At 42.2% G+C, this 24122-nt stretch overlaps 1 protein-coding gene across 1 annotated transcript; it reads right to left on the reverse strand.

The window, feature by feature from the left end:
• Positions 1-1537: 1537 nt before the first annotated feature.
• LOC124967116 (histamine H3 receptor-like) lies at positions 1538-7620 on the reverse strand. The gene is made up of 3 exons (XM_047529147.1): positions 7339-7620; positions 6989-7155; positions 1538-4025 (listed from the first exon to the last, which is right to left on the reverse strand). Exons 1-3 carry the CDS (start codon positions 7598-7600, stop codon positions 3165-3167), a joined length of 1290 nt encoding a protein of 429 aa, XP_047385103.1. The 5' UTR covers positions 7601-7620; the 3' UTR covers positions 1538-3164.
• Positions 7621-24122: the final 16502 nt, after the last annotated feature.

The raw sequence follows: 24122 nt of genomic DNA on the forward strand, positions 1-24122 counted from the left end.
GTTCGTTGGAAAAGATGGGTTAAAGTTAAAAAATGTCATTATAGGGTGTAAAGTCTCATTTTCTGGGTTGAAGTAAAGAGACCAGATTAAGAAAAGCCAAAACATTGCTAATATTCTTAATTGTTATGTTTCTTTATTGAACAAAAATACCTACCATATGCCAGATATAGTTAGCCACTGAATTTAAAGGTGAACATGAAATGGTCTACACATTGAATAATTTTAGTCTGGTGTGAGGACAGATTCATAGTTCTAGAATATAAGATTGTATACCCAGAATAGCACTGAGGGACTTTTGGGGGCTGGGGTTTGGGGAAGTCCTGGAGAGTGTTGTATGGATTCCCAAGGACCTTCAAGTCCCATTGCCTCTTATGAAGCTAATGCCTGACTTGCAGTCCTGTACACAAAACAGCTAGAGCCAGGCACTTAAAAGAGTAGTACATAGAAGTGGCCTGTGTGCAATGAGATAAATACTGAAAAACTGACTAGACATTTAAAAACTTTTACAGCACTTTGATGGGTATAAGAAGTTTGCGTTTTTATTTTTTTATTTTTGTTTTTGGCACTGGGGGTTAAACCCAGAGACTGCACATGCTAGGCAAGTGCTTCAGCACTCCATGAGCTATAGCAGCCCATATGTGCCTTTTTTTTTTTTTTTTTTTGGGAGACAGGAACTTTCTAAGTTGCCCAGGCTGACTTCAAACTTGCAATCCTCCCATCTCAGCCTCCTGGGTAGCTGGGGTTAAAGGTGTGTGTGCATCACCACGCTCAGCTGTTTATGTCTGCTACCTCTTTCTTCCTTTTCTAATATTTATGCATCTTACATAAAATTGCCTGTCCTTAATGGATGTGGGGGGAAATCCTTCACAGATGGATAAAAGCACTGAACAGGGAGGAACTGGTGTTGAATGGCATTAAATCCCAAGATGAAGAGATAGTTATAAGAGTTCACATCTAGGAAGGTGGTATGAATGGATGAGCAATGCCTGTTGTGACTACTTTCCTTACCTACTTTTTGTTTCCAGTCAGCAAACCAATGATTACAGTCTACAAAATTGTTTATTTGGTTTTGGTACTGGAAATGGAATCCAGGGGCGCTTAACCACTGAGCCACATCCCAGCCCTTTTCTATATTTTATTGAAAGACAGGGTCTTGCTAAATTGCTGAGACTGGTTTTGAACTTGGGATCTTCCTGCCTCAGCTGCTGGGATTAGCAATTGCTGCTTTACGTAGAAATTCATGCTTCTGATTGTTCCCCAAACCCTAAGATTGGTGGCCATCAGGTGAGTGAACTGTAAAACAACTCTGGCCATTAATGACCTCGCATAGGCTGTAAGCTTATCCAAACAACTAAAAGAGGAGGGAAGGAGGCATTTGACTTGATCGGGCATGGGAGGATACTTTGAAGAATGATGAGCAGTTGTAGAACAGTTCATGTGCAACTCTCAGAGCCACTGAGAAATGTGACAGACCATAATGAATATGTTAACCATCATAGGCAGTGGGAGGGGATTTAACTAGATTTCAGAGGGGTTTTTCCATCCCATTTGCTATCTCTGAGAATCTAAGGTAATAATTCCAAGCAGAATAGATTTGAAAGGATTTTTCAACAAAATTTTCTTTATTGATGGGAATTCCAGGCTACATATTGTCCATGAAAGGTGCTGGATGGAGAAATCTCTGGAGAAGGAAGTCTTCCTGCTTTCTAGGGTTGGCCCTATGGAGGTGCCCGGGGAATGGAAGGCAGACCATGTTTCAATTGCCACTATCTACACATTTGCTGCACACTTCAGTTACCCAGGTTTGATTAAAGAAAAGCTTCCTGGCTTGTATTAATTTAAAACAAATCATTTGAAAGTGAGGTGGGATAGCTCTCATATTGCTGTTCATTTCTTTATGTCACCCTGCAGTGTACCAACAAAACTGAACCAATGCTTCCCAAATCTCTGGAGAGACTGTTTTACCACTCATTGCAGTGTTTTATTAGCTTTAGGCCAGAAATGTCTTCCTATGACTAAGTATTATGTTATGACTTAAATCCATTTTCTCTCATCAGTAAGAACCAAGTGCATCTACAAAGAACCTGTGAAGCTGGGTGTGGTGGCTCATGCCTGTAATCCTAGAGACTCAGGAGGCTGAGGCAGGAGGATCACAAGTTTGAGGAAAAATTAAAAGGACTGGGGATATATGTCAGTAGCAAAGAATCAGTGGTTCCCAATATCAAAACAAGCGAACTAGTAAACCCTTTGGAGGTTTCATCGCCATTAGATATAATCTCTAGTATTTGAGAACTTTTTTTTTAATTTAAATTTTTTTTGGTGGTGGTACTGGGAATCAAACCCAGGGCTTTGTGCATGCTAGGCAAGCACTCCACCACTGAGTCATATTCCTAGTTAATCTCTTGCATTTACATTTGTCTGGTATGTCTGTATAAATGTAAGATACAAAATTTGGTATATTTTGTAAAACCAGATTTTACCATTTTTCAAGTCTTGTCTTTATATGCATAAAGGTGATGGAATACTCTCATATACTACTATGAACAAAAGCTGCATGTTTAAACTGGATAGCCTTATCAACAGGTAAAATATATTGATAGAATAGTGTGTGAAAATTTGATAAAATTAACATAAACTTAAGCCTCAGCAATTTTAAGCCTTAAGTAGGATGACTCCACAGGAGGTATTACAAAATCATTTTTTTTTCAACCATTTTTATCCCTTTACACATCCCCTGGATCAATGCTTCTCAAACTTTATTAAACATACAGATCACTCAAGGAACTTGTTAAAACGCAGATTCTGAGATTCAGCAGGTCTGGGGTGCAGCCAGAGAGTGCTAATAAACTCTCAGGTAATCCCCATGCTGCTGATTCAGGGAACAAATTTTTGAATCAACAATGCCCTACCTAGCATGCACAAGGCCCTGGGTTAGAGACCCAGCACTGCAAAACAAAACAAATCTCCCCCAAAGCCCTAGATGACAGTTCCATAATCAATGTTTTAAAAATATTATACTTGGAGGAAATTGTTTCTTATATGGGTTCCATGTTTCCTCGTGGCAAAGACTAAGGTGGAGTGAGTGGCAGTGGCTTAGGAAAGTGTGGTTGCCTTTTCTTCGTGGAGTGTAGGACTTAGGTAATCCGGCACAAGAGGCATTTCTGTCACATGTACATATGAGGGTGGATCTTGGCCTTTCCAGGGCACAGCAATTTGATGAACGCTTTTCTGAAACTCATGTGGCAGAGTGGGTACAGAATAGGGTTGATAGCTGAATTCAGCCAGAGGAGCCAGAAGGATGTCTCATAGAGGGAGTGCTGGATGCACGTTCCATGACAGGCTGCTCGGATGATCATGAGCAAAGTGTAGGGAGCCCAGCACAGGCCAAATACACACACAATGATGGCCAGTGACTTGGCCACTCGCTTATCCCGGGAGAGCCGCAGGCGATTGGCCACGGTGCTGGCAAGATCTGACTGCCTTTCAGCATTGCAGATGCTTTCACTGGGCCTGTAGTGGCTCTGCCGTCGCCGAGCTGCTTTGGTTCTGAGGTCTACCTGCAGAGGTGGTAGATCTTGAGTCCCAGGCACATCCAAGGAAAGATCCTTTTGCTTGGTGGAGAAGCCCTGGTCTTTCCTCTTCTTGCTTCTCCTTTCAGTAGGTTTAACAAAAAATATGATGTGCTTCTTTTTTCTCCCCCAGAAGTTCATCTCCAAGCCATCTTGGTTGGAGGCAGTATAGTCATTCCTCAGAGAGTTGCGCTTCTGAATGTTGATATAGATGCTCAAGTTGAAGTAAGTGACACTGATAAAGGGTGTGAAGAATTCAATGATGGAGGCTGTCATCAGGAAGTACCAGTTGTAGAAGAACTCAGCATAGCACTCCCCCCGGGGCAGGATGCTTCTTTTGGCCACATATTCCCAGCTGATGATGGCAGGCCCATAGAGAAGGAATGCTGCCACCCACACCAGTGCCATCTTGAAGATAGCATTCCTTGTCATGCCCTTCTGAGCCCTGTACGTCACCTATAGGGAAACAACAGAGGCCAGTGATGGGGAGGCTGAGGCAGCTTCACTCACTCAGGCTGGTACAGCAAGATACCATGAGCGAGGCTGAAGATTAGTTGTCAACATGACCAGTATCTGGGGGATAAGGAGGTTTTATTTCTGTATTGGCCAATTCTTTCCAGATTTACTATGCCACTTCAGGAGATGGTCAGGTTCTGTCTCTTTGAATATTAGTATTATTCTCTCACATGTGAAAACATGTATCTTTAGCACCCTCTAGAACATTTATATGTGAAATAACTGATTAATTCACAGTGCACTGCAACTGTGCTGTTACACTTCCTTTTTCAACTTTTAAACAATCCCATAACTTTGTGATCTGTGTGTGTGTGTGTGTGTGTGTGTGTGTGTGTGTGTGTGTTTCTGTGACTTGAACCCCTTTTATTTTTTATTTTGAGACAGGATCTTGCTAAGTGGCTGAGACTGACATCAAAGCTGCCATCCTGCCTCAGCCTTTGGAGTCGCTGTGATTACAGGTGTGACCTGGCTCATTCAATATTTTTACTCATGACCTATTTAGTACCCACTACAGTTCATGTAGTTGGCTCTGTCTCAATGGCCAAGAGCAGAGTCTGGAGTCAATCAACTTGGATTCAAATGCTATCACTTGGCTAGTTGTTTGTCCTAGGCAACTTATTTAACCTCTGTGTGCCTCCGTTTCTTCAAATGTAAAATGGGATAGTATTTTCCCTAGACTATAGGATTGCCATGACCAAATACATGTCAAATTCTTGGATATAACTGCCATAAAGTTAGTTCTTAGAATAGTGTCCACCTTAAAATAAGTTCCTAAACATTAATTAGCACTATCATTGGGAGGAAAAAACACTTATAAGGGCAGGAGCATGAAATAAATTTTTCTTGATCTTTGGTTTGCAGAAAATGTTATGAGAAGGTAAGAGATAACTGGGGAAATGAAAGGTGCTTTGAAGATGTGGGGGAATGGAAGTTTTTCCCCAACTGGGCTGCCATACTGCAGATGCTTCAGAAGTGTGTCACTGGAGCAAAACACTTGGCTTTCTACATGGGTTGGTGCAGAACACTTAATACTGTCAGGCAATTTCACTTCCTATACTTGTAATATACACAAAGCCTTGCACTGAGAGCAAAGGAAAACCAAGGGAGGATCTCAAGGGAGTGAACCCAAGTGATGTGTTCTGTGGGCTCCTGCAAAGTTAGAAAATGTCACTTTGGGCAATATTTATACTTAGTAAATTATTTACCCAAATACAGTGAGATAAGGAAGAGCTGGACTGGAGCAATGATGAAAGCCAGTGGTTTCTATTCTCTAGCACCTTATAATCACTCAAAGCCATTTTAAAAAATGCCAATACCTGAACCCTCTTCCAAGCCAATTCGATCCAAAAGAGCTTGAGAACTGCAGCAATAAATGAAACAAATCGTGTGGGTGCCACAGTGTGGACTTGGAGGTAGGGGGCTGGCAGAGAAAGGGATGAGAGCAGAGAGGGGGGCATTTCTCAAACCATGATGATTGTTGGTATTGAGAAGCCCAGAGCTTGCTGCTGTGTTCTAATTTTTCTATAGTGAGCATGGATTACTTGCACAAAAGATAAAAGATTTTTAAAAATTCAACGGAAAGTTCCCCTTTTCACTTCTATCCTGCCTCATTTAATACTCACCTCTGCCCCTGCTGATTAATTTATTTGAGCCTTATCATTCCATCTACAACATGGGGGTAAACTTTAGTTTTTACTTATCTTCCAGGGAGAAGAGGACCATATGAATTAGCCATCATAGAGGTTAGAGTCAAAAGGCTTTTAACCCCTCACTTTTCTGATGGGGAAACAGACTCATAGAGGTATGAGGATGTGCTCAAGGTAACACATCATGGAAGTGGCTAAAAACCAGAACCCAAATCTCCTGACTCCTGAGTCGGCCTAAAAATTCACCACTGTGATGAGTGAATTTACACTTGTGATTGCTCATGTGAACCCTTTCTGTTGCTGTTGGCCCTGAAAACACTGAGGTAGCCCTATACTTGGAAGCAAGTAGACCCTCTCCACCTAGCACTGTTCTGGGGGAGATAGTTCTTAACTATTAACTGGGGAGGGCAAGAAGCTTCTTTGGCATCCCTTTTCTTATGGGCCTTGAACTTGGACTTTTGATCTTAAGTTGAGATTACTTAATCAGAATCATATAGAAAATATGTCTAGCATTGTTTCAGGCACTGGGGACATGTGACCAAGAAACAGCTCTGCCCCTTTTGGGAACTTAGTCTTGTGAGACAGACCTAATATAAAATCAGGTGGGGATAAGCCTGAATATAGTAGGGAAGAAGGAAGAGAGTGTTGCACTGCTATTTGAAGAGGGTAACCAAGGAGGAGCAGATAGCTGAGCAGGGGCCTGAGTGAACTCAGAGTGAGCCCATGTACAGAAAGAGAATACTGACTAGGAGAAAAAATAAATGTGCTATAACCGGACTTAAGATTTTCATTGCATTCTCTGACAACATTCATGACCATATCTATGTTATATCATGTAATTTTAAAAAATAAATCTTGAGAAAGGCACAGTTATATTTTTGTTGTTGTTGTTTTTCGTTTTAGCCTGGGTCTTGCTGTGTTGCCCAAGCTGGCCTTGATCTCCTGGGCTCCACTGGCGGGGCCCCAGCCTCAGTCTTACAAGCAGTTGGAACTACAGAGGCTCTACCACTGTGGGCCTGCATCGCAACTTCTTTGTCAAATCTAAGTATTTAAAACAGATCATGATATTTGTGATCTTGTCTTGGCATCTTTTTCTTTTTCCTTTTGGGTAATGTGGGGTCCTGAAAACATACGGAAATGACATGCAGGAGGTTTCCCTCCACCACCATTCCAGCAACTCCAACCACCCAGTCTCCGCCTGGACCCCACCCAACCCTCACCTCGCCCAGGTCTATGTCAAGCCTCCCCCTTTCTTACCGCCCTGGTGACAGAGATGAACCTGTCGTAGCTGATGAGGACGATGTTGAAGACCGAGGCGGTGCACACCAGATAATCGGTCACCAACCACAATTTACACAGCCCCTTCCCAAACTTCCACTCGCCAGTCAGGATGTAGGGGATGTACAGCGGGATGCAGAAGCCGCCTGCAGGGGAATCGGGGCGGTGAGCGGACCTGGGAACACGGCCCGGCGACCCGTTCTGGCCCCAGTCTTCGTGCCCCACAGTACCCCACTTCCCGGGGGAGATATCTGAATGCTGCGATATCTCCTACCTCCTGCAGGACTTCTCAGACGACCCCCACCTCCAGCCCCGGGGACCGCACTCACCCACCAGCAAGTCCGCGACCGCCAAGTTGAGGAAGAAGAAGTTGCCGCGTGAGCGCAGGCTGCGGTCCACCGCGAAGGCCACCACCACGAGCGCGTTGCCCAGTACTGTGGCCAGAGCCAGGAGCGCCATAAGCGCGGCCAGCAGCGCGGTCACTGGAGCAGAGAAGTGACTGGCATACGGCCCAGGGCGAAGCCCCCCGCCCAGCCCCGGTCCTGGTCCTAGTCCCGGGGTGCAGGCGTTGCCAGATACATTGGGCTCCATGCGGTGGCGAAGGGTCCAGGGGCCACCGCGGGGCAGGCAAGAGGAGCTGGCGGCAGGAGCGGCTGCGGGACCCGAGGGGAGCGAGGAAATCGTGTCAGGACAGCCAAGTGCAACTGGAAGGAGGCGCAGGACGCTGCAGCCGGGGCGGGGCTAGAGGAGCCCGCAGCCTGGGCTGGAGTCTGAGCCCCGCAGGAGGTGGGGAGCGGCTGGGGAGCGGTCGTAGAGGGGCGAGGGCCAGGGGCAGAAGCAAGCGCCGGGCCCGGGACCCTCAGGCTGTACCCTCACCCTGAGCGCGCTTCTGGAAGCAAAGGCGGGAAGAGGGCTCTACTCTCCACTTATCCACCCGGCAGTCCTAGAGTCTCTGGAGCACAGTTGTTATTATTTTCTCAAATAGTTTTGTTTTGTTTCGATCATAAAAGTAATGCTTGCACTGTACAAAAGAAATCAAACCATATAGGAGGGCATAAAGTTGAAATAAAATTTCTTCATTAGCTCCTCAGAAATGCCCACTTTAAGTCTTTCCATGGTTTGGACCCTTATTATTTTCTAACTCTCCCTTCTTCCAAAGAACTAGGCAGACCGTTTAAAAAAAAGAAAAAAGAAAAGATTTTTGAAAACAAGAATGGGGTTTGGCTGTCCTAATGTACAATCTGATTTTTCTCTCCCAGAAATAATAAATCTGAACATTTTCCTACATGTATATGGGATAGAGGTCAGCACCGTTATCTAAAGTTTTTTTTTTTTTTTTCTTTTTTGTCCTTGCATGGATGAGAGTATTTGACTAATCTGTTCATGGACCACTAGAAGCTGTTTCTACGTTTCGTTTGGTTTTGCTTGTGTAGTTTTGCTCCATAATTTCCTCAGGAGAAATTAATGGAAGCAGAATTGCTGGGACAAAGAGCAAGCTGTGTTACCAGGTTGCCCTCCAGAAAAGTAGTTGCAATTTACAATTGAACCAGCCACTTGAAAAATTTTCACAGTGGATAGAGTGACTTCTGGGTTTTCCAGAGTTCCCTTTCTCTTAGCTGCCCCCCTTTTGCTTTTCTAGCATAGAGAATCATTTCGTGTGAGAACTGGCTCAGCAAGGGACTGTCAGAGCCCTTTGGACGGCTTGATGGGGTGGGGGTGGGGAAGCTGCCTTTCCCCAGAGGAGTTATGGACCCTGGTGTGGGACGTTGGGTGAAAGGCTGCATCTTAACACTTTTGCCTCCGGAGTTGGAACTGAATCTTCCCTGTGACTTGGGGGAGTGGGGGTGGGGGGTGAAGTGGACTGTGAGGAGAGAATGTGACTAAATAACTCAGAATTACAGCTGCTGTATTTGTCCCATTATTTTCCTCTTGCACACCAGTTTGCTCCAGTGATGGGAAAAACAACTCAACTTCATGGAAGCAAATTCTTGAACCACAGGGCAGGAACGAACCCTTGGGGAACATTTACTACAGTGAGTCTCCAACTTTTTGGACCACGACTCACAGCAGGAAGTACTTTTTGCATTGTAACCCAGGGTGTAGACACTCAGTCACACACATGCCCCAGCATACATTCATGTATACCCTTCTGTAAAAAAGTTTAACTAAAACACTACTTGCCCTTTGTTTTCAGATACTGATATTTTCAGTTGTATCCTATGCTAGTTTGATGTTGGTCTTGGCCCCTACATTTATTTCATCATCCTCAACTGACTTGCCACCTGCATTTGAGAAACAATAATCTAGTTGAACTCGTTTTATGTATAAGAAAATGGGCAGAATGGTAAGACTCACCCAGGGATATACAGGGAGTCCAGGAAAAGCAGAGCTGGAACCAAGATCTTCTGCCTGAAAGAACAGAGCTCTTCTCCAGCTCCCAACTGATGCTAAGAGACATGGCCTGTCAGGAGATAACTAACTCTTATGGGGACAATGACGCTTTCAAGGACTGAAAACAACTGCGATGATTGAGGAAGGAAGAATCAGGCCAGCACTTATCTCTTTTCTTGTCCACTAATTGCCTCTTCATTTAGCCATAAAGACCCTCCCCCCTTTCCTTTGGTGCCACAGCTAATTGCTGCTAATTAGCAGCAATCACTGCTCACTCTCCTATGGAGCTGGTGAAATGACACTTGCTAGAGCTGGTAGGCCCATGTGAGAGGGACTGAGGGTCCTCTCTAGGCAGGCCTTCCAGCTGAGGATCGGTCATCAGGCAAGATGATGGCAGGTTAGGTAGGGGACACAAATTATACTGTCACTGTTGTCACTGTGTACAGAAACAGGGAAACAAAGTCTGGCAGGTATACACATCCCCCTCCCCATTAGCTGTTGAGTGGTTAGGGGACCAGGCTTAAGAATCAAATCCTTTTTTGCTATTCTTATGTTGAAGCCCTAACCCCCCAATCTGACTATTTGGAATTGGGTTTGTTAAAGCAGTAGCCAAGGTTGAACGAGGTCAAGAGTGAAGGCCTTATTGGCTAGTCCTGGTGTCCTTATAAGAAGAGAGGGACCAGATTTCACTGCCCCTTCCAGGTGCACATAGAGAAAAGGCCATGTAAGGACACAGAGATAAAGGCAGGACATTTACAAGCCAGAAAGAGAAACTAACCCGGAAGGCACCTTGATCTTGGACTTTTAGCTTCCTGAACTGTGAGAAAATAAATTTCTGTTGTTTAAGCCACTCAGTCTGTGGTGTTTTGTTATTGACAATCAGAACAGATTACTACATTGTTCCACCACTTACCTTGTGAGGAAAGGGGACATTGTCCAAGGCTTAACTTCTTTGGTCCTCCATTTCTTCCAGTGTAAGAGGGGATAATAACAGTTCTAAGCTGGGTGCAGTAAGAAGCATGGGCCAGTAGTCCTATCTATGCAGCAGGCTGAGGATTTCTTTCTTTCTTTCTTCTTTTTTTTTAAATATATTTTTTAGTCGTAGGTGGACGTAAAACCTTTATTTTATTTTTATGTGGTGCTAAGGATTGAGCCCAGGGTCTCATGCATGCTGAGCCACATCCCCAGCCCCACTGAGGATTTCTTGAACCCAGGAGTTTGAGACCAGCCTGGGTAAGAACCTACATATATCCCATTTAAAAAAAAAAAAAAATTAGCTTCTACATCATATGCGTGTGGCAAGGATTCAATGAATATGTAGAAAGTATATAGCACATTACACAACACACAGTTAAGCGTTCAGTTCACGAGAGCTGTAATGATTATTATTATTATCCACTTGGGGAACTATTGGCAGGATACTTAAATCCTTGGTCCATTCTGTTCTCCTACTCAGCACCTCTCAGCAGCCTCCCCCTGCTGGGTGTTCTCAGGAACACAGATATTTTAAATTTGCCCAAAGGAGACATAACTGAGACACCAAATCTGCTAAAAAAAAAAAAAAAAAAAAAAAAAGGAATCTTTGGATGTATTTTTTAAATGGAAGTAAAGATTATCATTACCATTGCTATCGTTGTTAATTGGTGTCTGGGTTTCTTCCTTTGCTGTGGGAAAGGGCTGACTTCACTCCCCTGCCAGGAGTTACCGTGCTCAGAACAGAGGAAGCCTCTTAACCCTGGGGCAGAGCTGACTTCTCCCCTCCTTGGGTTCCCACAGCACCACATCAATCCTTAAACCAGTTTCTACTGCTGTGTCCTCTTTCTTGAGAGTGGGGTAAAATCATTGCTTTAGCAACCAGACAAACTTGAGTGTGAATCCTGGATCTACCACTAACTTGAATGTCCCTGAGCAAAGTTCAGGACCTCTGAGTCTCATTTGAACAGCCATCACATGGTGATAATAATATCTGCCTGCTTTTTTTGTAAAGATTATTTGGCAAGAGGTACACATTGCATGACACGTTGCTTAAGTACACAGTAAACTGTAGCCTTATTATATAGAGCTAATGTGTCAGTGGGGTCTCTAGGTCTCATGAGTTGGAGATAAGATTACTTGAACTTTGCATACCTGGGAGAGTCTAAGACTTCCCCAAGATTCATTAAAAATTCACAGATCAATTATATGTGGTGGAACTTATTGTTATGGTTTGGATAGAAGGTGTGCCCCCTAAAGATCCTGTGTTAATGCAGGGATATTTGGAGGTAAAGTGATTGGGTAAGAACTGTAACCTAATTGGTTCTTCCTACTTTGAATGGACTAACTGGGTGATAACTGTCAGCAGGTGGAGTGTGACTGGAGGAGGTGACCACAGTGACCCCACTGTGGGTGTACCCTAGAACGGTCAGTCTTTTCTGCTGTCCCTTCCCCACTCCCTCTCTCTGCTTCCTGGGTACAGGGAGGTAAGCTGCTTTCCTTTAACCTGTCTTTCCACCATGATGCCCTGCTTCATCTTGGACCCAGAGCATTGGTATAAGCAAAAATAACCAACATGATTTCAGCACCATTTTGAAAACACAAATAACCGGGATGGAAGCAGACCTCAACAAGCTCTCCTTTATTCTGGAGCAGAGTCAATCAAGCACTGGTGAGGCTCATTTTCTGGGTAGAAAAATGACCACAGGTTACAGAAAGAGTTTGAGTGTTATAGGTATGAATTAATCATTGGAGACTGAGGCAGAATGTGTCAGTTTGGGAAGTCAGGGAAAAAGTTGTAAAAATTCCAAAACTCACTGTCACTGGGAAAAACTCAGAACTCGGTGTTCATTGTTTATCTTCTTCCTCTGGGACCTCTTGTTACCCAGAGCTTCACTATTTGCTTTTCTCCTTCCAGAACTCATCGTCAATGAGAAGGGGTAAAAGTCCAGAGTATAACACTTCAGTATCTGCCTCCTCCCTTCAGGACCCATTGTAGTTGGGAAAGGATGAATGCTTGCTTTTGGTGGAGATGCTGAGGTTGGAACCCAGGAAAGGATGAAATTGCCTTTTTTTCCCCCGTAGAGCCCATTGTTACTGGGAAAGGATTTACTGGGAGAGGATTAATGATTGCTTTTCTCTTCCCTCTTCCTCCAGGTCAGACAGTTTTGGGGGGTTGTCATTTTCCAAATCCTTCAAATGGACTTGGCTGTGTATGGACTGAGACCTCTGAAACAGTGAGCCCCAAATAAACTTTCCCTCCTCTAAGTTATTCTTGTCAGTTATTTTGGTCACAGCGACCCAAAGCTGACTAAACCGCTCAGCTTCCTCTCTGTTGGTTGTCTCACTACTGTGTGTGCCATCTCTTTTATGGGTCACAACTCAAATGTGAAACTTGGATCCTGCCTTGATTTCCTTAAAACCCCGATGGATTTGGGGAGAAGATCCAGAAAGGATTTACATCTCAGAAATAAAATCTTATCAGCTTCAAATAAAACATTAGGCACTCCTATGGTAAAAATGCCTCACAGTCACTCCTTACTAAGTCATGTTTGTGGCCTCCTTCACCTTATGTGGTGCCCCAGACTCACATCATCTTCCTTCTCTATTCCCTTCTCTCAGAACAAAATATATCTTTGCTTTTCTCAAGACTAGTCTAGTCCTATTTTCTGGACTTCTGCTGATACATCCAGCTCAAAAGGCCTTTCAAACTATTTTCTGGGTTCAATATCATCTCCCCTTAAGAGAAATTTCTGTGGCAACTGAAATATTATTGCCTCCCACCCCTGTACTGTTATTACAGTTAAAGCATAAATTTTTTTGGTTACCTAGAAAATCCAAATGATTCAATTAAAAACTTATTAATTCTAACATGAGTTCAGTAAAGTGGACAGATTCACATTTATATATAAAAGCAATAGCTTTGTTATATACTAGAAACCATCTATTAGACATTTGTTGCAAAAAATTCCAATGGAATCAAAAGTCACAAATGTTTATGAGTAAACCTAATAATGAACATGCAATAACAGAATGAAGAGAAATTAAACTCTACTGAAAGAGGAAGCTGATAAATGGAGAGACAAATGGTTTTTGGTTTGCAAGAGTCATATATCAAGACTCTCCTATTAGACTATCAGTTCAATTCAATTCCAGTTAAACTCAATTCAATTCCAACTAAATTCCAACAAGATTGTTAAACAAAATTTACATGGAAGAGAAAATATACAAAAATAGCCAAGATAGTTTTGAAAAAGATGATAAAGGGTCTTGCCTGATTGTATTTCAATATATCATGACTGTAGAGTGATTAAGTAAGATGGGTCAGGAATCAACAAATGCAATGAATGTGAAACAAGATGCAGAATTCAGAAGCATATATACATGGAGATATACTTTATTATAAAGAAGACTTTTTTATCTTGTCCTCTCTCTCTCTCTCTCTCTCTCTCTCTCTCTCTCTCTCTCTCTCTCTCTCTCTTTCTGTGTATGTATTCTGGTGCTGGAGATCAAACCCAGGATCTTGTGCATGCAGATCTAACACATGTTGCTCTAACACAGCTACATCTCCGCCAAAGAAGATATGTCTTATCAATTGGAAAAAACAGATTATATAATTGATTTGTTTTTGAAATGAAGGGCTGAAATACAGAAAATATTAAACTCCTATCTTATAAAAAGGAGACAAATATTCCAGATGAATTAAGAAACACAATGTAAAAGTGAACAAAAGTGTAAAAGTATTATAAGAAAAATAGTTTTAGTTGGGTGTGATGGTGCATGCCTGTAATCCTAGTAACCTGGGGAGCTGAGACAAGAGGATCACAGTTTATGGTCAGCAACTTAGTAAGACCCCATCTCAAAATTCAAAAAAATAATAATAAAAAGGACTGAGAATGTTGCTCAGTGGTAGAATGCTCTGGATTCAGTCCCCAGTACTGAAAAAAGAAAGAAAGAAAGAAAGAAAAGAAAGAATGAATTCAGAGATAGGGAAGACAATACCTAACTCAAGAACTACAGAAAATAATCATTGACAAATTTACCTACATGAAAAATGAAAAACTTCTTGGGGCTGGCTGTGGCTCAGTGGTAGAGTGCTTGCCTAGCATGCATGAGGCACTGGGTTTGATCCTCAGCACCACATAAAAATAAATAAAATAAAATAAAGGTATTGTGTCCATCTACTACTAAAAACAAAATTAAAAAAATAAAAAAATGAAAAACTTCTATAAAATGACAGATGCTATTAACAGATATGAGACAATTGACACATGTCATAGAAACTATTTACAAAGAATATATGAAATGTTTTCACAAATCATTAAGATAAGTCAACAAATATGGTAAAGAACTTGAATAAGTTATTCATAAAAGACCTACGCATGACTTGTAAATATACAAATGATGTTATATCACTAGGAACCAAATTAATACAAATGAAAAATTAAAGCAACAATTGGATAGCTTTCATATTCCAAAATGACTGGAATGATTTAAAATGTTAGATATTGCTGTGATTCACAAAGACACAGGGAACTGGGCAGTCTCTTATGAGTGGAAGTATAAATCAGTATCTATCAAAATATACATGCTTTTTGACTGGGCAATTTCTATCAAAAATCTATCAAAATAATCTCAAGCGTGTATAAAGAAATATTTAAAAAGAGGGTTGTTTCAACATTTCTTGTAATAAATAGTGAAGAGTTCAAAATGCCCAGAAATAGAGAAATGAAAGTAAAAAATACAGCTGGGTGCAGTGGTTCATGCCTGTAAATCCCAGTAATTTGGGAGTCTGAAACTGGAGGAAGGTATGTTTGAGGCTAGTCTCAGCAACTTAGAAAGACCCTGTCTCAAAATAAATAAAAAAGACTAGGAATGTGGCTCAGTGGTAGAGCACCCCTGTATTTAATCCTCCGTACCAAGAAGGAAGGAAGGAAGGAAGGAAGGAAGGAAGGAAGGAAGGAAGGAAGGAAGGAAGGTAGGTAGGTAGGAAGGAAGGAAGAAAGGAAGGAAGGAAGGAGAAAAATGTGATCCATTCTGTGGTAGGTTGTAAGTTGAGTCATGAATTCTTCCCCTCTGCATTTATGACCCTTACAAGGTGATGCTGTGGTAGCCCTGGCAGAAGCTGGAGTTTGTTTTTCCATTCCTTCAGTCTGGTTTAGCTGTGACTTCTTCTGGCTAATGGGATATTAACCATACTTAATACAAAGCAGAGACTTGAAAGGCCCTTGCATTTTGGGTCTGTTCTCTTGCTGTACTTGGAACCATGATGCTACCATGCAAATGCTAGCCTTCTAGAGGATGAGAGGTCATTTGAAGAACTGAAGCATATTAGTTGGTAGCCTGGCAACTTCCAGAAGATAGATGAATCCATCCTAGACCATCTGTCCACCACCTTCCCAGATCTCTTGCTCATTAGAGAAGAAATGTGCAGGAGATCTTTTTAAGTCACTAAGTTTGGGTTGATTTGTTTAATAGCAATGGATAACTGACACTCATCAATACTATACCTTGTAGTATATGCATATGTAGTATGCATATACTACAAGGTAAGTATATGCATATATGCATATTTGTATATATGCCTATCAGTATACTAACATGGAAAGCTCGCTGAGATAAATTAAAATAATTTAAGAGTTCTTATAATTCTACAAGCTATCATATTCCCTTCCAATAAATTCCATTTTTTCCCCTTTTAAGTTAGCCAGAGTTGATTTCTCTTGTTTGTACCACATAACTCTATACACACATGTCCCTGGTAAAATAAATATGGAAAATGTCAAGTTAAATAGGTTTCTTTACTGCAGGTTTTGTCAGTGAGTCCTCTAGAAGAGGAAGAATATACAGCTGCCTGATAATTATTTGACAATAACACCCCCTTCCCATGATGAAACACCTTGAGATGTTTCTCAAGAGATTAATCGTCCATAGAACCACTTTGGGAAATGCTGTCTTATTTGTTCTTTTAACAAATTATGGTTGTCAGGATTCTACCATTTTTACTGCCATCTTGCTGGAAGGTTTTCTCATTTGCGTGTTTTGCTGTGTCAACTGTCTCATTCTCTATACATTTGTTGCCAGAACCCCTTACAATAAAAGTAAGTTAAAAAATGGTCTCCGCTTAAAAAAAATCTCTCCCAATCCTCTGCATGAATATCACTTCTTAAGTGGGTGAATGATAATTACTTGGTCTGTGCCACGTATCAGGGCAAAGTGATCTGTTTCAGAAGATAGGAATGACCCCCACACTACCTAACACAGACTCTTGTGAAAGGATATTACCTGAGTCAGGTAACTAGCAGACATGGTATTGAAAGGGAAGTAATAGGTGAAGAGATGAAAGAAAGATTGGAACATTGGGCTACATGGAAATCTACACTCTGGTTTACCAGTCACTGGACTCTGAGGAGTTGCTGAGCTTCAGTTTGTTTAGTTTTTCTATAAAACAAGATGATAATATTATCCCTGATAGGGAGGATAGATTGTGATAGATATTCCAGTGCCCAGACACATCAGTGAAGGTAAAAGCTTGTGAATGACAAAGTACTACTATAGGTATCAGCAAAGGTCCTTTTGCTTCCAAGTGGCAGAAACCCAGTCTGAAGAAGCTCAAACAAAATAGGGACTTACTCATTTGCACAATTGAACTATCTATAAACATCCACTGGGATTCCAGTTCTAGGCAGGGCTGGATCTAGGGTTTTGAGCTGTATTATCAAGATCTTCTCTTCATTTTTCCATACTGGTTTTCTGTTTTGACTCTTACTAGAAGAGGGGCTATAAATAAACAAATATCCACTAAAATGAGTGAAGAATTGAATTATGTCTAGTCTTTTCTCACTGATATTATTGCCAGGGTCTTGGGCATAGGATTTGAGACCCACAACCAGAGTCAGGTTTGGGAAGAAGGGAGTTATCATGTAACTTCCCTGAACATTGGTTTCAGCCAATTATTTTTCTCCTTGAGCCAGGAAATAAGGGCACTTGAAGGACAAGCTTCTTATTTGGGGAGGGGATAGAAGACATACTTGGTAAATATGGATGACATTGAATTGGATACAGCCCACCCAGCCACTGAATCAGGTTGCTAGCATGTCAAGTCCTCGTGTATACAGGAAGGGCTTTTGATGTTTTCATTTGGTGGGAAATAAAACGCTGCTCTAGGAGAAAGGAAAGAAAAAAGGAAGGGAGGGGAGAAGGAAAGCAAGGAAAAATTAAAAGAAGGGAAGGAAGGAAATACGGAGGAGAGGAAAAGCGAAGAATGGAAGGAGGGAGAGTAAAAGAGGATGAAGGTACCTGGGAGCCCCAGGCAAGGCTGGGGCTGAAGGAGCAGGCAGAGGACTTTTCCTGAATCACCTCTTCCTCCATGGCTTCTCTGTTCCTCCAGGTTTCTGAGGGCATCTGTTTTCAGGTTTTAAACTTGTTCTTATGACTGTAAAAGTTATATACACTCATTAAATGAAAGAGGGCACTGGAAGGTGAAGAACCACCGACTGTGGTGGCACACACCTTTAATTCCAGCAACTCAGGAGGCTGAGGCAGGAGGAGCTCTAGTTCAAAGCCAGTCTCAGCAGATTAGCACAGCACTTACAGAAATAAAATATAAAAAAGGACTGGGGATGTGGCTCAGTGATTAAGCATCCCTGGGTTCAATCCTTGGTACAAAAACAAAAACAAAAACAAAAAGAAAGGCAAAGAACTTGAAAAGCACTCTGATCTCATTGGATGGGTTGTGCCCTGAGGTTTGAAACGCAGGCCTGGAGGCTCTGCCTGACTGTCCACCTGCTTACCTCTGACCTCTTCTTTCTACTCCCTGCACTCACTGTGCTCCAATCACAGTGGCCTTGTTTCAGGTCCTCCCTCAGTACTTTTGCACATATTGTACTGTGCCCTGCCCTCTCCTTCTCAATGTTGAACATCCAACTCTTTCCCTGACACTCAGTTGTTTTCTAACAGACCATTGAACTGATTATTTTACTAGTCTTTTTATGTGAAGGGCTGAATTTTGTTGCCCCCACCCCAAATTCATATGTTGAAATCTTAACTTCCAATATGATGGTTACAGGAGGTAGGGCCTGTGGGAAGTTATTAGGTTGTGCGGGTGGAGCCCTCATGAATGGGTTTAGTGGCCAATAAAGGGCTAAAGTGACTGGTGTTTGCCCCTTCTACTGTGTAACCTGTCCATAAGGGTACAGAGGAAAGATAGACATCTACTGACTAGTAAACAGGTCCTCACCAGACACTGAATTGGTCTCTTGATCTTGGACTTTCCAGATTATAGAACTGTGATGAATAAATTTCTCTAAGTACCTGAATGCATCATCCTTATTGATTCTGCACCCTCCCCCCGCTTTTTTTTTCCTTGTGGCCCTGGGTTTGGCCCTTGTGCATGTGAAGCAGGCACTCTTATCAACTGAGCTATATTCCCAGTCCTGATTCCCTTTTTAATTGTGGTATTTTCCAGCTACAGTGGAGACATCTACCACTGGCCAGGCCACCTGTAACATAATAGATGTTCAGTATTTGTTGAATTATGATCAACAGCTTTTGCTTTAGAGCTCATTTCCAAGTACATGAGCTTGTTTAATCTCAATTAAATGAGGGTATGAGTTATGAAAATTATTTTCTAAGTGAAGAAATAGAGGCTCAGAGAAGTGAAGGAATCTGCTTGAGGTTACAGAGTTAATGCCTGTTGGATGGATCTGGACCTAGAATTTCAGGCGTTATAACACGCAGTTCACGGTGGTCATTCAACCTCCCTGATGCTGTGCTTTAAGGTGAAGATGAGGAATTTTCCATTTTGCTTTTCTTCCCTTGGCAACTGTTCTTTTGACCTATCTTCCCCAGATAAAATGAGAAATTGATGACTGGTTAGTTGATCTTTTTCATAAGAGGGCTTAGTCATCGTTTTATACAGCTTTGGATAGAAGGACCTTTAATGAGCTTGACATGTACAGCCCCAAACCAGCAGGAGGGCTGGAAGAGGAGAAAATCTTAGATTTTACTCATGGAGTGAGTCAATCACCAAGGTCAAATCTGTCTTATAGTCATTGAGTCTTTGGGAAAGTGTGTGTCAGGGTGTCAGTGAATTTCTGCATCATGGCATGATGTGGCTATGAAGCTGTTCAGACCTAAGCCCAGTGGTGTAGAATAAGTTGGCCACCCAAATAGCTCCTTTCCATTCATTTTTACTCATTGGAGGAGCTCATTTCAACCTATACAGGTGTAAAATTCCAGAGATTGCTTTCTAGGTGTCCTTTCAGGTTAGAATGTAGGCATGTGACCTGGTCCATGGCATCCTAACAGAAGTCCCCTGGGTGGGAATGGGCACTTTTGGGAAAGTTTAATTCAAGAGTGAATATGAGGGGAGAAACTCTCTTTCCTCTCCTGGTTGTGAACATTTCTGTGTGATGATACGTATCCTTGGAGCTACTTTGTTCATTTTGCAACCATCAGGGGAACATCATCATGGTGAGAGCAATAGAGTGAAACTATGGAGAAAGCTTGACCTTGATGGTCTCACTGAAGCATTGAGCCAACTCTTGAAACTTCTTTTGGACTTCTTAGAAAATGGGAGAATAAATGTCCTTATTGGTTAAGGCATTTTTAGTTGGGTGATTTCTGCCCAGCTTGACAAAGCCAAATATATCCTAAAATATTTTTTCATTTTAGACTCAGAGAGTCCTGGGTACAGGTTGTTGTGTTATTAAAATGGGAACTGGATTTTTATAGATCCTACCCAACTGTGGAAAAGGTGAGGTTCTATTGATGGTAATAACCCTTACTGTTTCACCAGCTTTGGTCCCCACCAGTATGGGGAAGGACCTTCTCTAGTCATGCCCTTCTTTCATCCTCTAAAAATTGTTACTCAATTGTTTGTTGTAGTCTTCAGACCTGCCTACAATGAGCTCCTAGATTAGTCTCAGGACTGCCTACTTTACCTTCTTTGCTGTGTCTGCTTCTTGTGAAGACTCTGGATGGTACCTTCTCACATTGTCACCCCTCCTTGTTGAAGTGGGAAGAGCATTGAGGTGGGAATGAAGATATTTGGTTCTTATCTGATTCTGCCAGTGACCCACGGCGTGTCTTTGGAAGACTCCCGTCCTCTTGTTGGGCGCCAGTCACCATCTAGACCACAATGAGATCAGTGAACAATATCATCTTTGAAGTGTTTCTCAGCTAAAAAATGCTGGGATTCTAAGCTCCTGACCCCAGAGCTTGGGTCTGCAGGATGTATCATTTGGGACAACATTCCTTGTGTCCTCTCCCAGGGATGACTTATGGGCTTCATCTTCAAGGGCAGTGGACAGAATCAGGCCCCGATAGGAGTTCACTGGAGGTGGGTGGTTGGCTAAGGAAGTTTTCTGGATCTTGGAGGCCTAAGAGATGATGGGGAGAGAAGTGTGTGGGCAGTAAACACCTCCTCTGCCTCAAAATTAAGGACAAGGCCATCTGTCTGTGCTATGAATGCAGACACTAGGGATTTTATCCAAAGTTTCCTTCAGCTGAGACTGGGAAGCTGAGTAGGCATTTACTGGGCCTCAGGGATGGAATGAGGTAGAGGAAATAGCATATATGATGGTCCTGAGGTGGGGGTGTCTTTGTCAACTTGGGCTGCTATAACAACAATACCAGACTGGTTAGCTCAAATAATAAACATTTATTTTTCACATTTCTGGAGCTGGGAAGTTCAAGGTCAGGGTGCCAGCATAGTCAGGTTCTGGTGAGGGTTTTTGTCCTGGTTTCTTAACATGATAGAGAGTTTTGGTCCCTTTATCTCATTATAAAACCACTAATCCCAGCCTGGAGGCTCTTCCTGAATGATCCCATCTAACCCTAATTACCTCCCAAAGGTCCTACTTCTAAACACCATCACACTGGGCAATAGGGCTTCAACCTCTGAATTTTGCAGGAACACAAACCTTAGTCCTTAGCAGGTAGAGATTATGAGGTTTAAGCACCTGAAAGAGGTGAGTCAGGGAGATGGACTGGAGAAGCCAGAAGTCAACTGATAAAAGGAACTAATTGCAAAACCAGTGAGAAGGCACTGAAAGATTTTTCAGCAAAGAGGAGACAATGACTGTACCTAAGGTGAGGCTGCAGCGAGAGGAAGGGTGGAGGAGAGTCAGAGTGGATGTGTGGTTCCAACACAGCCTGGCAAGAGGTGACATGCCTAGCCAAGAGGGACTGACTGACAGGGCAGATAGAAGTGGATGAGTTTGAAATATATACAGGAACCCCACCCCGACCCCATCACCAGCCTTTGGTGCTGGTTTGGCTACAGAGGGTGAAGGACAGGGAGATATCAGAGTGAATCCTTGATTCTAACCTTTGCAGCTGTATGAAAAGTGGTAGCACTTATCTGACCCTGCCAGTGACCCATGACATGTCTTTGGAAGACTCCCTTCCTTTTGGGTGCCAGTCACCATCTAGACCATAATGAGATCAATGAACAATATCATCTTCGAGGTGTTTCTCAGTTAAAAAATGCTGGGATTCTAAGCTCCTGACCCCAGAGCTTGAATCTGATCCAATTTCAACTTGGATATAATGAGCTTGAGGTTCTTTTGGAATTTGTAGGTAGGGGTGTTACCAGTGGGTTAAATGAATGGTCAATCCAACCATGCAAGGTCTTCTGGTCATGATGAGTCTATTGAAACTGACTCTGAGAGCTATGAAAGGTCTTTGAAAGATTTTAAAGAGGGGTACATGAGTGGACCTGTTTGGCTGTAGTGTGAGAATACATGGAAGAGAGCCAGAGAGTTGGTGTGGGAGGAAGATTTGAGTACATGTCAATCACAGTAGGGATGCCAATGAGATCACTGAGAAGAGAAGAAGCAAGAAAGGGCTCCAGGCTCCTCACTCTTCCAGGATAAGAGCAGTCTCGGCCTTCCGTTTTCTGGATCCGGCCTTCCCATTGACAAGGAGGACCTTGTTGTGCATACTTAGGCTTCTTCAGACTCAGGCACCCAAGTTCATGAAGATGGATTGGAAACTGGGCTTCAGGAAGAAGGAGATAAAAACAGTAGACTTTGGTTTACATACTTGAATGGAACTACAAAAGTGCCATTTATTGGAAAATTATTAGCTTTGGGGGTTAGAGGATAAGGGCAGGTCATGCATTTGATCTGCATTTGAGGGACCTTTGAGAATGCAGGGTAGTGAAACAAGTAAGCAGTAGAATCTTTGTCTCTTTGTTACAATCAAACAGAAGAAAGGCTAGGGCGAACGTAGACATTTTGGTATCATTCACCGCTACGTGGGTGTGAAAGCTATCTCTTGGGGAGAGAGAAGAAAATTAGAAGCAATAAGGTTTGCAGATTATCGTCACCTTGGGTTTGACAATGGATTCTTAGACATGACAAAAAACATGAGCAATGACAGGAAAAATATATCAGGTTTCATTGAAATTTAAAATCTTTGTGCATAAGAGACAACATCAACAAAGTGAAAAGTCAGTCTCCAGAATGGGTGAAAATGCTGGCAAATCATATCTCTGGTAAGAGTTAAATATTCAGAATCTATAAAGAACTCTTGCAACTCAACAACAGAAAGACAAATAAATGACTCAATTTAAAAATGGGCAAAGAAGCTGGGTGCGGGAGCACATGTCTGTAATCCTAGAGGCTCTGGAGACTGAGGCAAATGGATCCCAAGTTGAGGCCAGCCTGGGAAACTGAAAGCAAGATCCTCAGAAACTTAGGGAGAATCTGTGTATAAAAAAGAAAAGAAAAAAAAAGGGAAGAACTGGGATGTAACTCAATAGTAAAGCACTCCATAGTTTAATCTCCAGCATCCCACCGGCATCAGGGTAAGGACTTGAACAGATATTTCTCCAAAGAAGATATAAAAATGATCATTAACCACATGAAAAGATGCTCAACAGTATTAGTTCTTGGAATATTCAAATCAAAACCATAAGACATACCACCCCACACTTAGAAAAATAGTTATAATAAAACCATGGAGCCAGGCATGGTCGCACATACCTGTAATCCCTGTGACTTGAGGCTGAGGCAGGAAGATCACAAGTTCCAGTTCAGCCTGAGCAACTGAGCAGCAGGAGCCTGTCTCAAAATAAAAAACAAGAAGGGTTCAATGGTAGAGTGCCCATGTGTTCAGTCTCCAACACTGCAAAAAAAAAAAAATTAAATTAAAAAAATAAACTAAATAAATTGAAGCATGGAATTTTTTTTTTTTTTTTGCGGCACTGGGGATCAAACCCAGGGCCTTGTGCTTGCAAGGTAAGCACTCTACCAACTGAACTATCTCCCCAGGCCAGAAACATGGAATTTAAGTGTTGATGAGGAAGTGGAAAAATTAGAACTCTTGTGTGCCACTGGTGTGAATGTAAAATGATACAGCTGCTGTGAAAAACATTTTGGGCAGTTCCTCCAAAGCTAAACAGAATTTTTAGCATATCACCCAGCAATTCCACTCTTAGGTAAGTACTCAAGGGACCTATATGCTGCTACACAAGCAGATACTTGTACAAGCAGATATTTGTGTGCAAATGTTCATTCAGTATTATCCTCAATAGCTAAAGAGTGGAAATAACCCAAGTGTCCATCCACAGATGAATGCATAAACAAAATGTGGCATATACATGGGATAGAATATTATTCAGTCATGAAAAATGGATGAAATTCTGATACATGTGATAACATGGATGAACCTTGTAACATTATGCTGTGAAACAAGGCAGATGTAAAAGGACACATGTTGTTTGATTCCGTATTGAGGACTT

This window comes from Sciurus carolinensis, chromosome 16 (genome assembly GCF_902686445.1).
Source record: "Sciurus carolinensis chromosome 16, mSciCar1.2, whole genome shotgun sequence".
In the NCBI taxonomy this organism is placed as follows: domain Eukaryota; kingdom Metazoa; phylum Chordata; class Mammalia; order Rodentia; family Sciuridae; genus Sciurus; species Sciurus carolinensis.